The sequence below is a fragment of the Vitis riparia genome, chromosome 5 (genome assembly GCF_004353265.1).
Source record: "Vitis riparia cultivar Riparia Gloire de Montpellier isolate 1030 chromosome 5, EGFV_Vit.rip_1.0, whole genome shotgun sequence".
Taxonomy (NCBI): domain Eukaryota; kingdom Viridiplantae; phylum Streptophyta; class Magnoliopsida; order Vitales; family Vitaceae; genus Vitis; species Vitis riparia.
Window position 1 is genome coordinate 20,848,108 of NC_048435.1, and position 13,446 is coordinate 20,861,553.

Sequence of the window (13,446 nt, forward strand, 5' to 3'; positions counted from 1 at the left end):
TTTTATTAAGTCTATTTAAACTCTAAGAGTGATGTATCTATTTTAAGAGTGTCTATAGTAAGAAACCCTATTTTTTTTTCTTTGAATCATTTTGGATTTCATATGGTATTAGAGAAAAATTGATCTTTAATGAAAATTTTGATTTATGATCTCATGGAAGAGAGTTTAATCTTATACATTGCTTTTGTACCCATTTAATTTGGTCGTGGAATTCCTTTTTGTTATGTTTGATTGTGGGATATCATAGTGGATGATCGCATTGTACTTTTCCTATTTGATCCTGGTATTTGATTTCTTATTTGTTTTCTTAAGTTTGTATTTATTTTCTTTTGTTTGATGACTATTTGTTATTTATTCGTTACAGCTGGTGAATGATATGATTCCCTTCAATCTATTAGTGTGAGATTGAATGGAAAAAATTATTCGTATTGTAATTATATGATGAAGATTTTTTTAAAGGGCAAAAAGATGTAGGGTTATATCATTGACGCACTACACAAATCTATAAATGAAAAAGATGAAAAATATGCAAAACAGTTAGATATTTGAGAAGTAAGCAATTCGAAAATTATCACTTAGATCAACAACTTCATTAATAATTTGATAGGTATATAGTTGGTGAAGTATGAAATTGACAAAGAGATCTGGGAACATTTGGAAAGATTATATATGCAGTCTAATTTTGCAAAATAGTATCATCACGAGATTGATATTAGAATCCTTGAACAAAAAGACATGAGTGTTTAAGAGTTTTATTTCATTATGACTAATCTCTAGGATCATTTAGCTTTCATGGAATCAGTACACTTCCAAGCTTTTGCACCTTATATTGCTTGTAGAGAGGAACAACGTCTAGTTTAATTTTTGATGGCCTTTCGTTTACGTGGGGCAATTTTGCAATACAACCTAGTTCCCTCTGTTGATTCAGTAGTCAGTGAATTATTAGTTGAGGAGGTACGTCTTAAGCCACAAGTAGGAAAATGTACTCTCTCCACACCTTATACATTTGTTTTGACAATCCCTTCCGGGTCACCTTCCAAGCCACCTTCTATGCCACCTTCCAACAATCATAACAAACCTTACTCATGGGTTGTCATGGCTGAATGTAGCTATTGTAAGCGTAAGGGTCACTGGAAGGCTCAATATCCAATGATCCCCCTAGAACATTGCAACACCAGCCTTCTTAACAGTCTCAGCAGAGTTAGTTTAAAATTGGCCAACAATGGTTTTACAGGTCTCCACAATACAATACCATAGTATAATTGTTCCTCCATCTGACTTGGTCTGGGTTTGAATCCATATTATTTTCTAATCTCACAGTAGCTTCCCTTAATGATCAGTTCCAAAAGTTCTTTACCACATAGCCACATGTTATGTGTACTTCTTTAGGTTTGCCAGACACTGGTTCTTTAGGTATGCCTTCCTCCATATAGGTCTTGGACTCCAAAGTTTCTCACCATATGTCCCCTAATTCTTTATCTTTTGCTTCTTTATCTCCTACATCTTCTATGTTTATCATAATGAAAAATATAACAAAAAAGCATGCACTCTGTAATTTATCCAGCTAGGAGACTATAAATTAGGTTCATACCCTACCCAAAATCCACCTAGAATCATTCTTATATACACACATGAAAATATATATTAATTATTGGGTCATGCCATATAGGAAGATCTTCCTTTTTCACGGGTAATTGTAATGAGTAAATGGTATCCCAGCAAGGTCTTCAACTTTTAATAAGTTGTTTAAACAAATAATAGAAGAAGAAGAAAAAGCAGCAACAGAGGACACAAACAAGGATGGGAAGCCCAGAGAAATGTGGTAGCACAGCATACATGCTGGTCATGAATGCCACCACCATTGACCCCATGCCAAAAATGGTGAGAAAAAAGCCCCATCTAAAGAGTTTGTGGAGAAGCTCCACTTCTTCATACCCAGCCATATAAAAGTAAACAAAAGTAGCTGATACAGAGGAAACCATGGCTAAAGCATCCGTGACAACAAATGCTTTGAAAGCTGCTTTCTTTGCTAGGGTTGCCTTACCATCATTCTCATTGTAACCACCAGGCAAGGTGAAGCCAGCCGCAAAGGTTACAGTTGCTACAAGTGCTGCCACTATCAAATGAGTTTCACCTTTTCTCTTCAACTTAGAGATGAGAATATTGTCTGTCTTGTATTTGCTTTCACTACTATCATTGTCTTCCTTGTTATCCGTGACCCAACGTAAGGGTCCACTACCCGCTTCCTTAGTTTTGCTGAAGTATTTCATGATAAGTTCTGAAATTTTAACAAAATAAAAACTTTAGCTTTCTCACCTTAACATGGGAAGAAGGATATAGTACATGATTCGGTTTGTGAGTGATTCTAATAAAATCTAGGGTTTTTAATTTTTTTCTGTCTATATATAATGCTTTTATTACCAACACTTGTTTTATTAGAACTCTCTCTCTCTCTCTCTCTCTCTCTCTCTCTCTCTCTCTATATATATATATATATATATATATATATAAATAATATTAAAATGAAAATTTGGTTTCCACGTGAGCTTGTATTGAAGCAGTGAATAGCCTTGTCTACATTATTGTCATGTGTTACTATGAAGTAAATTAATTTTGTATTAGTCAAAATTAGGCAAGTAAAAATATCATATAAAATTATATATGTATGTATGTATTTACTTACATGTGTATGAATGTGACCGGTCATATGAAATCAAGTTAGAGATCAACTTAACCTTTTGCAGCCAAGTGTCGGTGGGTCTCGAAACTATGTCCTTGGGGGTTAAGTTTTTATTGTTGAGCCCCATCTTATCCACTTTATCATCCAATACAAATTCTTCATCATCAACTAGGTAAGAAGCAAGCAGGTGGAGGGGTGTATTTCCTTGAGCATCCTTCTCATTTAAAAGTCCTCTCACTCTTAATCCATCATTTCGTAAAATCATCCCAGGATAATAATCTAGCTTATATATACATCATGGCAAAGTGAAGAACATTTTTGCCGTTATCATCAACCTGCTCGCAACAATCTGGATAGTAAGACAGCAGCAGCTCTACTATGTCTTTATGGCCACGGATAGCTGCAAGGTGAAGGGCGGTTTCCTTGCCAGGTTTGATTCCGAGGTAAGCTACAGATTTATGTGATTTGTCTAGTAATTGCTTCACAATCCTAGTATAACCAAAGTGGGCAGCAAAGTGAAGGGGAGACCAACCATTTTCATCCACTTCTTTGGTTAGAGCTGGCTTCCATTCTAATAACTTTGCTATTATGTCTGATAAATAAACGAACTTATAAAGATAAACATCAAAACTTCAAGATAAGAAAAAAATATTTTCAACAATATAGATTGCACAACTACTTAACTACTGAGGATTGAGAAAAAACAAGATAGAAAAAATATATGATATTGCATTCTCATTGATGATGATGAATATTCATATACAAATATGAAGTATGTTACAATTCAAAATTCATTTCCTATTCTAATTCAAATTAATAATAGATTTCTACTCTAATTCAAACCATATATCCTACTCTAATTCAAATTAACAATAAATTGATAAATACTAATATTTAAATCAAGGATAAATATTAACTTTAACTAATATGTCCTCTCAAGATGGAGCTTGTGTATTTGGCTTCTATGGAGGATGAATTCCCCGAGGTCCAAGGGTTTGGGTGTTGAGTGGATTTGACTTGACAGTTGAGAGGTTAGGTAAGAATAATGAGATTTTCTTGAGTCGTATTTTTAAAATCTATGAGAAACTAGCAAAAAGAAAATTTGGTGAAGGAAGAGTAGGATTAGGAGCCTTAATTAACATCAAACTAAATAATGTTTTAGAAGCTAATATAGCAGATTGTATAGAAGGCAAAGCAGAAGGGAGATCTCAAGTAGAGGAACAGGAACATGTTTGTTTTCTTGAGACATGCAAGAAAGCAATCAAATTTAAATAAGACAAAGAATCATGGGGAAAATAGTTGTTTGGTTGTGAAGAAAAATCTTTAAAAAAGAACACCTTTTGTTTAGAAAATAATCAATTAAAAAAAGATTTTCAAGAACTCATAATAAGTGCTAAGAAAATGGGGTAAATTTACAAGAAACATGGGTGGAAATTTACAAGAACTAAAGTTTCCAAATTACCTCTTAGGGAGCTTTTAGAGGGAGAGAGAGGGTAGAGTTGAAGGTAATAAAGAAAGAGGGATTAAATTAAGGGAACTACTATTGGTAGGAATTAAAGGAGAAGAATAATCAATTGAATTGATTATGAAAAATGATCCAACCACAAAACTTTCAAATATAAATTTCAAAAGTGAAAAAAAAAATGAAAATAGGAAAGAATAGTGATTGATAAGAGTGACTTTGAAAGAAGTAGTATGATCACCAATTGGCTTTAGGATTAGAAGAAGAAAATTCTGGTAGGTTTGAACCAAACAAATTTAGAACTCTTGGCCATAAAGAGGCATTGAAACTAGGATATTACATTGGAGGTAGTAAGAAAGGAGGCATTGACAATGCATATGGCAAGGAAGGCCACTACCATTTGCGGTAGGGGGAAATGGTGCAGGGCCTAAATTTGCTCCAAGTTGAGGCTAAGGTTCAGGATTCAAAGGCTATAGGGAATGAGGCATGGATAGAGTAGGCGAGGGTCAAAGCAAAGATTGCTAGTGTAAATGAGGAAAACCCATTTGGGGAACCATAGTATCCTTGCCAATACATAGATATAACAAGACCATTGCCAGTTGTGGTAAGGGGAGCCGGTGCATGGCCCTAGGCCATGTATCCTAAATTTGCTCTAGGTTGATATAAAGGCGAACTTTGATATCATATTGAGAAAGTAAAAGATAGAGAAAATGTATGACATTACATTCTCAATTATGGTAATGAATATTTTGATACGAACACATATGAGTTCTACTATAATTCGAATTCTATTATATATTCTAATTCAAATTAATAATAGACTTCAAAATATATCATACGCTAATTCAAACTAATAATAAATATATTAATACTAATATTTAAATTAAGGATCAATATTAAATTTCTCTAATACTGACGAGCTGCATATAACTACGTACCTTTGTCATACCGAATTACAGCAGAATGCAAAGCAGTTCTACCCAAGATGCCACTGTAAGCTGGTGAAGTGCTAGTGTTTTCTATGATTATTTGCACCAAGTCTTCATGTCCTCGCTCCACCGCCATGTAAAGAGGCGTTCCACCAGAAATATTAGGACCATAGGTAAACTGAGGGTCTTCTTCAATCAATAACTTCACCACCTCAGGGTGATGATACCTCACTGCCTCATGCAAGGCTGTGTCTTTCCCTTCATTGGTCATCCTCAGAATGGCCTTATCTACTCCAACCCCACTTTCAATCTCATCGGGAAGTGCTTTTGCCGCTTCAATTAGAGCTTCCACGACTGTTGAATGCCCTTCTCTTGCTGCAAGGTGAAGTGGGGTGTCTCCTTTCAGATTGCTCCGTCCTAGTAGAGATGAAGATGAAGTCAATTGAAGGGTCCGTTTAACAGAGTTTTCTTTTTGCTCCGTCCTAGTGTTTTTTTTTTTTTTTAATGTTTAGTTTAACATAAAAAAAATTCAAATATAATATAATTATTTAAGAATCCAAAGGTGCTTCAGCAATGAGTACTAAATTAAATTAGACGTGGGTCTCTTCAAGGTCATTTTTATAATCACAAGATACAAAATGTTTGTATGAGAGTTAAAGTGAATTATAACATGGTAAAAAAGAAATTATGGAATTTTTGTTAGAGTGGAATTTGATTTTCATAATAATAAAATATTTATTTCTATCCTTATTCTAAACAATGATTCATGTATATTAATGGATGAGCAAATTGAATTAATTTCTCATTCTCATTCTTATCTCCATTCCAATATTATAAATATGAGCTAATCTAAGGGTAGGTTTGTTTCGCTAAATAGGAAAGCATAGAATAGGATAGGATAGGATAGGATATGATAAGCGTAATATCATGTTCCACTAAACATGATAAATATTATAGGGATCTACCCTAAAGAGGGCTAGCTCATTAGGAAACAGTGAGCCTAATCAATCTGGATCATAATCTAAAGTAAAACAAACAACCTAAGAAAATATATAGAAGCTAGCATGATAAGAATAAAATAATTTTCTTCTTATTCTTCTTTGTTTTTTCTTTAGTTAAGGAAACCTCCTTCTTTACGGCTTAAGAGAGATCAATCGGTAGCACTTAGGAATTCTCCAAAAATTTGAAGTGTTAAGGACTACGAAAGGTCACTTACCCTCAAAAATGTCACCCCAAACTCTTCAAAATAAGGTCCAATTTCTTGGTTTTTTATTTTATTAGAGTGATAACTAGTTCTAAGCTTTTCTATAAAGCATAATTTTAATGACTCATAACCAAAGTTGCTTATGTGCATCAAGATTTAAAGAAAAAAATGCCATGACCTTCCTTAGGATAAGAGCTCAAGCTCTCTGAACAAGTCATTGCTTTTTTATCCTAACTCTTCATTTTCTACCTCCAAGTATCTTCTTCCAAGCAAAAGAAACAAATTCCAAGGACATGTTACGCATAGTGTATGAATTGAGTTTCAAATAGATATTAAAGTTAAAAAATTTGTTTCAAAAGATCTTAAGACTTCAACCTAACAATATTAGCATTCAAGTGTATATCTAAGAGAGGTAAATCAATTACCCAAGAATATATCTTCTTCTAATGCTATAATATCCGTCACGCTCTTGAAAAGCTTAAAAAGTTTGAAAAATTTTGTTGGTTATTTTCCTTGTTTTTAAAATGCACATTGTCCTCAAAATGCAATGTATTGATACACTATATCAATTAGGGGAAGTTCCTGATACTATAAATGTTGCAAATTTCTCTAAATTAAAGATTCTATACAACTTGCATATGTATTAATATACCACATTAGAAAAGTTACTAATACGATATATATTGTGGACTTTTCTAAAGAAAAAGATTCTATACAACTTGCATGCCCATTTTTTCTTTTCTAATCTCCTTCGCCACGTAACTTCTAGCCATGTAGCTCACTTCTAACAATGTAACTTCTTGCCATCTAGCCATAATTTTTTACATCAATAAGAGTCTAGGAGTGAATCTTTTAATGTTAATTACTTACAAAAATTATGTATTTAATAGAATTTTAAAAAATTTAAGTAGCACATGCTTTTTCAAAAAGCTATTTATGCATCAATGACGATAGATGCATTCGCCATAGTTTTAGCATTACGGCAAACCCGTGTCAAATATATAGCGGATTTGGGCGCTCTAGCCAAAACGAATCCTATTTCGGCTATTACCTTCTTCATTACTATGTTCTCATACGCAGGAATACCCCCGTTAGCCGGCTTTTGTGTGTATATATTATAAAAATACTTTTAATATATATATATATAGTCCTACCCACAAAATAATACATTGGGCAAAGAGTACTTTTATGAAAGAAACCACTCTCAAACAGAGAGGAATATTTTATTATAACATCACAATATTATTATTATTAGGTATTGTCAATGTTGAGGGGTTGGTCCGGCAGAATTAATAAACAAACCTTTCCAGCAGGGCACATAAGATGGTATTCCTAATCACCCTCTTTTAGATTACAACATAACCAGCAAGGAAATAGCTGCAGCAGCAGATGGCTCCCATCCCAAACACGGTGAGAATATAGCCACATAGAAAGAAGCGTCCATGCACTTTCCCACCCAAATGAAAGGCCGTTGCCATAAGAAAATAGAACCATACAGCACCTACTGAGAGGATCATCGCTATGGTATCTGACACATTTCAAAGCATTTGTAAGATGCTTTCTTTGTCGCAATAACCACCAGTCAAGGTGAAACCTGCCGCAAAGGTTACGGTTGCTATAAGTGCTGCCACTATCAAATGGGTTTCACCTGCCCTTCTTAAGGAAGAGAGATGTTTATCTTCATTGGTGCGGCCTTCTGCTGCGGCCTTGTACAAAGTATTATCCATGCACGCGATCTCAGCTCGGCTACCATCTTCAGCTGCACCGTGGTGGTAGCACTGGGTTTGCCCATTGTTGTTTAAGTTGAATGTACTCAATTTGCATCTCTCTTTTAAGTATTCCTCTTAATGGTAAGAGTCTTCCATGTGCATTATAAAGGGTTAGGCAGATACCAATAGAACGCCTTCAAGAAATATTATACATCTAACCAAATAACAATCCAAGACGTTAAATTCATAGTCCAAACTATATATGAAAAATCTCAATACTCAACACACATACACACCTTTGGTCAACATGAATTCCACCACTAACCTATAAACTATTTATTTTATACCAATATCACTATCATTATTAACCAGCTAAAACTTCACATAATCAGGAGAGAAATGAAACACAACGTATATGCATGAAATCACATGAAAATATTTAGTTTTCTTCCAAAAATACAAAATAATGATTTTGGTAACAAACTACCCTACCAAAATCTAAAAATCTAAATTTAAAATTAAACTCTAAACATTTTTTTTGGGAATAGACTTAAAAAACAATTCTAAAAAACTGTTTTTGACAATAGTTTTCTAAATTTTTTTTATAATGTTTTGTTTAAAAAAAGTATGTTTAGGAATTTAAAATGTTTTTAACTTATTTTTAATATTTTTAAATATGTTTGAGAAATAATTTTTATGCCTAATACTTTATTTTTAATCATTTTGTATATTTGTATAATTATTTTTTAAAACAATTGTTAGAAAACAAGTGAAAATACTTTGAAAACATGTTGTTTTATGTTCTTAAGAACAAAAGGAAAAAAAAAAAAAAAAAAAACTATTTTTTAGTTGTTAAACGCATTTTCCTATTCTTTTTATTTAAAATTATTTTCGAAAACAATTATCAAATAGACCTTAAGTTTTTATTTTTTTATTTTACTTTTCCACATTTCCAATGTCCATCCGTCATCTCACATTAAATCTCAAAACATTTCCTATCTAAATTATTGTAATCCCAAAATTCAAGTATATGATTTCATAATTTCCATCAATTAAATTTTGTTTTATTGAATAGTTTTAATTTAACTTCATAGCAATATGACATAATACGAGTTGTCCTAATTTTTCCTAAAAGGTTCATTGACAATTATCTAATAATAAGTAAATTAATTTTCAATAATGTACTCAACTTTAAATTTTCAAAATCCAAAATTTCACCATAAAAAATTGACATGGCAAAAATTCAAACCATTGAATTTTGAAAAGCTTCTTCAAGCCCAATTAAATATTGACACCTAAATTTTCATCATTATTTTTTTATTATTTAGCTGACAATTTTGAGAAAAATTTTGTAAACCCTACATATGAAGTAAGACTGAAAACCCGGATATTACATGAATACAAGCCACTGAAATCATAATGAAAGATATGACAGAAGAAGCATGCATTATGTAATTTATCAAGCTAGGAGACTAAGAATTAAGCTTATATCCTACTCAAAATTCACCCAGAATCATTCTTATATACACACATGAAAATATATATTAATTAAAGGGCCGTGCCATATAGGAAGACCTTCCATTAATTTCACGGTTGTAATATGAGTAGATGGCATCCCACCAAGCCCTCTAGCTTTTTTGAAATTGTTTAAATACATGATAGAAGACGAGGAAAAAGCAGCAGCAGAGGACACAAACAGGGATGGGAAGCCAAGAGAAACGTGGTAGCACAGCGTACATGCCGGTCATGAATGCCACCACCATTGCTCCCATGCCAAACATGGTAAGAAAAAAGCCCCAAGGTAAGTGTTTGTGGAGAAGCTCCTCTTTTTCATACCCAGCCATAAAAAAGTAAACAAATGCAGCGGATACAGAGGAAACCATGGCTAAAGTATCCGCGACAACAAATGCTTTGAAAGCTTCTTTCTTTCCTAGGGTTGCCAGGCCATCATTTTCATTGTAACCACCAGGCAAGGTGAAGCCAGCTGCAAAGGTTACAGTTGCTACCAGTGCTGTCACAATTAAATGAGTTTCACCTACTTTCTTCAAGGTAGAGATGGAATTGCTTCCACTACTACCTTTGTCTTCTCTGTCCCTCGTGACCTCTTTGTCCCTCGGCACCCAACTTAAAGGTCCAATACCCGCTTCCTTACTTGTGTTGAAGCAATCCATGACTAATTTCTGAAATTTTAACAAAATAAAAACTCTACTTATGGTTAGAGTTTGACATGCATGGACTTCATCTACAATTAAATAAAAATAATATTAAAATGAAAATTTGGTTTCCACATGAGTTTGTATTGAAGCAGTCAATAGCCTTGTCTATGTTATTGTCATGTGTTACTATCACGTAAATTAATTATGTACTAGCCAAAATTAGGCGAGTAAAAATATCTTATAAAATTATATATGGATGTATGTCGTACGTATTTGCATGTGTATGAATGTAATAGGTCATATGAAATTAAGTTAGAGATCAACTTTACCTTTTGCAGCCCATTGTCGGTGGCTCTTGAAACCATGTCCTTGGGGGTTAAGTTTTCATTGTTGAGCCCCATCTTATCCACTTTATCGTCCAATACAAAATTTTCATCATCAATTAGGTAAGAAGCAAGCAGGTGGAGGGGTGTGTCTCCTTGAGCATCTCTCTCATTTAAAAGTCCTCTCACTCTTAATCCATCATTTTGTAAAAACATCCTAGGATAATCATCTTGCTTTCTCATCATGGCAAAGTGAAGAACATTTTTGCCGTTATCATCAACCTGCTCGCAACAATCTGGATGGGAAGACAGCAGCAGATCTACTATGTCTTTATGGCCACGGATAGCTGCAAGGTGAAGGGCGGTTTGCTTGCCAGGTTTGATTCCGAGGTAAGCTACAGATTTAACTGATTTGTTTAGTAATTGCCTCACAATCGTGGTATAACCAAAGTAGGCAGCACAGTGAAGGGGAGACCACCCATTTTGGTCCACTTCTTCGGTTAGAGATGGCTTCCATTCCAACAACTTGGTTGTTATTTCTGATAAATTATTGAGCATATAAAGATAAAAATTAAAACAGAGAGAAAAAAAATCTTTAACAATAGATTGCATGACTAATTAACCACAAAAGATCTGCATATGGGTACCTGGGTCGTTGCGAATTACAGCAGCATGCAAAGCAGTTCTTCCCAAGATGCCACTGTAAGCTGGTGAAGTCCTAGTGTTTTCTATGATTATTTGCACCAAGTCTACATGTCCTCGCTCCACCGCCATGTGAATAGGCGTTCCACCAGAAATATTAGGACCATAGGTAAACTGAGGGTCTTCCTTAATCAATAATTTCACCACCTCAGGGTGATGATACCTCACTGCTTCATGCAAGGCTGTGTCTCCCTCTTTATTGGCCATCCTCAGAATTGTCTTATCTACTCCCACCCCACTTTCAATCTCATTGGGAGGTTTTGCAGCTTGAATTAGAGCTTCGACGACTGTCAAATGCCCTTCTCTTGCTGCAAGGTGAAGTGGGGTGTCTCCTTTCAAATTTATCTTCAGTAGAGATGAAAATGAAGTCAATTCAAGGATCCGTTTAACACAGTCCAGTTGACTGAATTGAGCTGCAATATGAAGGATAGTGTTACTTTTGGGGGTCCGTTGGCGGCCAAGATCACAAGCTTCTAGCTGCTCCAGCTTGCTGATGTTGCCTTTCGATGCAGCCGTGTACAAATCAGCATCCATGTATGTGGTCTGGGCTCGGCCATCATTAGAAGTACTGTGTTGATCCATGCGTGATTGAGCGATACTGCCTTCTTCAACTGTTCTAATGCTTCTACTGATGTGGATTAAGAGTCCATTTATCAGTGATTTTATAAGTACTTCTAACTTTTCCAATAAAAAATAAAAAAACCACAAAGCCGATAAATGTCAAAGATTAATTGAACCAAATCCACTAATTAAAGTTGGTTTTAGCAGTTTTCAAAATTTATTGTTTTAAGTTATATTTAGTTTTAGAAAAAAATATTGAAAAAATGCTTTTTTATGTTTAGTTTAACATAAAAAAATATTAAAAAAATAAATATAATTAAAATTAGTTTTAAAAAAAATATTTTAAATTATTTAATCTTTACATAAAAAAAAAAAGGGAATTTAGTGAAAAGGAGAATATAAAAATAATTTTTTAATTTTAAAATTATTTTTTATTTTTTCTTTTCTTTTAATTTTTTTTCCCCTTTCCTTCCCTTGTATTTCTCTCACATTTTTTAAAAGCGAACATGAGGTTACTTTTTTGAATTGTTATGAAAGAAAAAAAAAATTATAATATAATATAAATATTTAAGAATCAAGGTGCATCAGCAATGAGTACTAAAATCAAATGTGGGTCTCTTGGAGGTCATTTTTATAATCACAAGATGCAAAATGTAGTGGAGGCAGTATTTGCTTATTAAATCAGGTTATATTTTGTTATATTTTTCTTTTCAGAGTGGATAGATTCGTACTCTTGGTTTATTCGGATTTACTTCACGTTTCCAAGTGAAGGGAATATTAGAAATGAGAAGAAAAATATTAAAGGTAGGGAAAGATAGCTTGGAATCCCTTTGTGCTCATTTTAAAATCATCTTGAAGTGTTTAGTAGTTATGAGAGAAGGTTTAGTAGGGATTCTAGAAATCGTTTTTATCTTAAAAATTGTTTATTATTTATAGTATTTTTTGATGAAATATTTAATAAGTAATTCTGTTAAAAATATTTTCAAAGAAAACACTTTTAAAGAAAATACTTCTATTAAAAACATTTTAAAGAAAAATATAATCAAACATGCTTTCAATTGTATAGAAAATATAACAAAATATATCATTTTAACATATTTTGTTTTTTTTATTTATGATTTGTTGGGAAGTGTTCCAAATTCCAAATCAGTAAAGATTATTTTTTATAAAGAATACTATATAAAATATTTTCTAAGTTAATATATAATTATAATATTAAATTTTCTTATATAATAAAGAAAGTTGTTAAGAATATCTCTATAAATATTTTAGGTTATAAAAGGAAAAAGTAATGAGATAAAGATTATATAAGGTGGATAGAAATGTGAGAAAGAATGGGAAATACATGATGAAGGGAAACATGAGATATTTTGGGAACCTAATAGTTATATTTAGTTATATCTTATGTAATATTCTTTATGGTATGATGGAAAGATTCTCTTTTATTCATGGATGTAAGTTTAAATCTCATGTACACTTTGTATGCTTGTTTTATCTTTTTGTTCTTGATGAAACATTATTTCTGCTTCCACTTACACAAAGATTAAAAACAAATTATAAATTCCTTTAGTAGTGATTAGCACCAACAAAGGGACTAATGGGTTTACAATTTTTCCATAATATCTTTATATTTACATTTTATTTTTAGATTTAGGACTAGAGAAAAAATAATCATTAAATAATTGTGTGATACCCAGTCACACCCTTGGAACACAGCAAT

General features: G+C 32.9%; 1 protein-coding gene across 1 annotated transcript; it reads right to left on the reverse strand.

Annotated features, from left to right (window-relative positions):
* Positions 1–1,083: 1,083 nt before the first annotated feature.
* Positions 1,084–11,747, reverse strand: LOC117915267 (ankyrin-1-like). Its single transcript, XM_034830821.1, has 9 exons — positions 11,111–11,747; positions 10,470–11,002; positions 9,640–10,164; positions 7,870–8,053; positions 5,081–5,488; positions 2,975–3,272; positions 2,731–2,919; positions 1,797–2,256; positions 1,084–1,158 (listed from the first exon to the last, which is right to left on the reverse strand). The coding sequence occupies exons 1-9, from the start codon at positions 11,745–11,747 to the stop codon at positions 1,084–1,086; spliced, it is 3,309 nt and encodes a 1,102-aa protein (XP_034686712.1).
* Between the last annotated feature and the right edge of the window lie 1,699 nt (positions 11,748–13,446).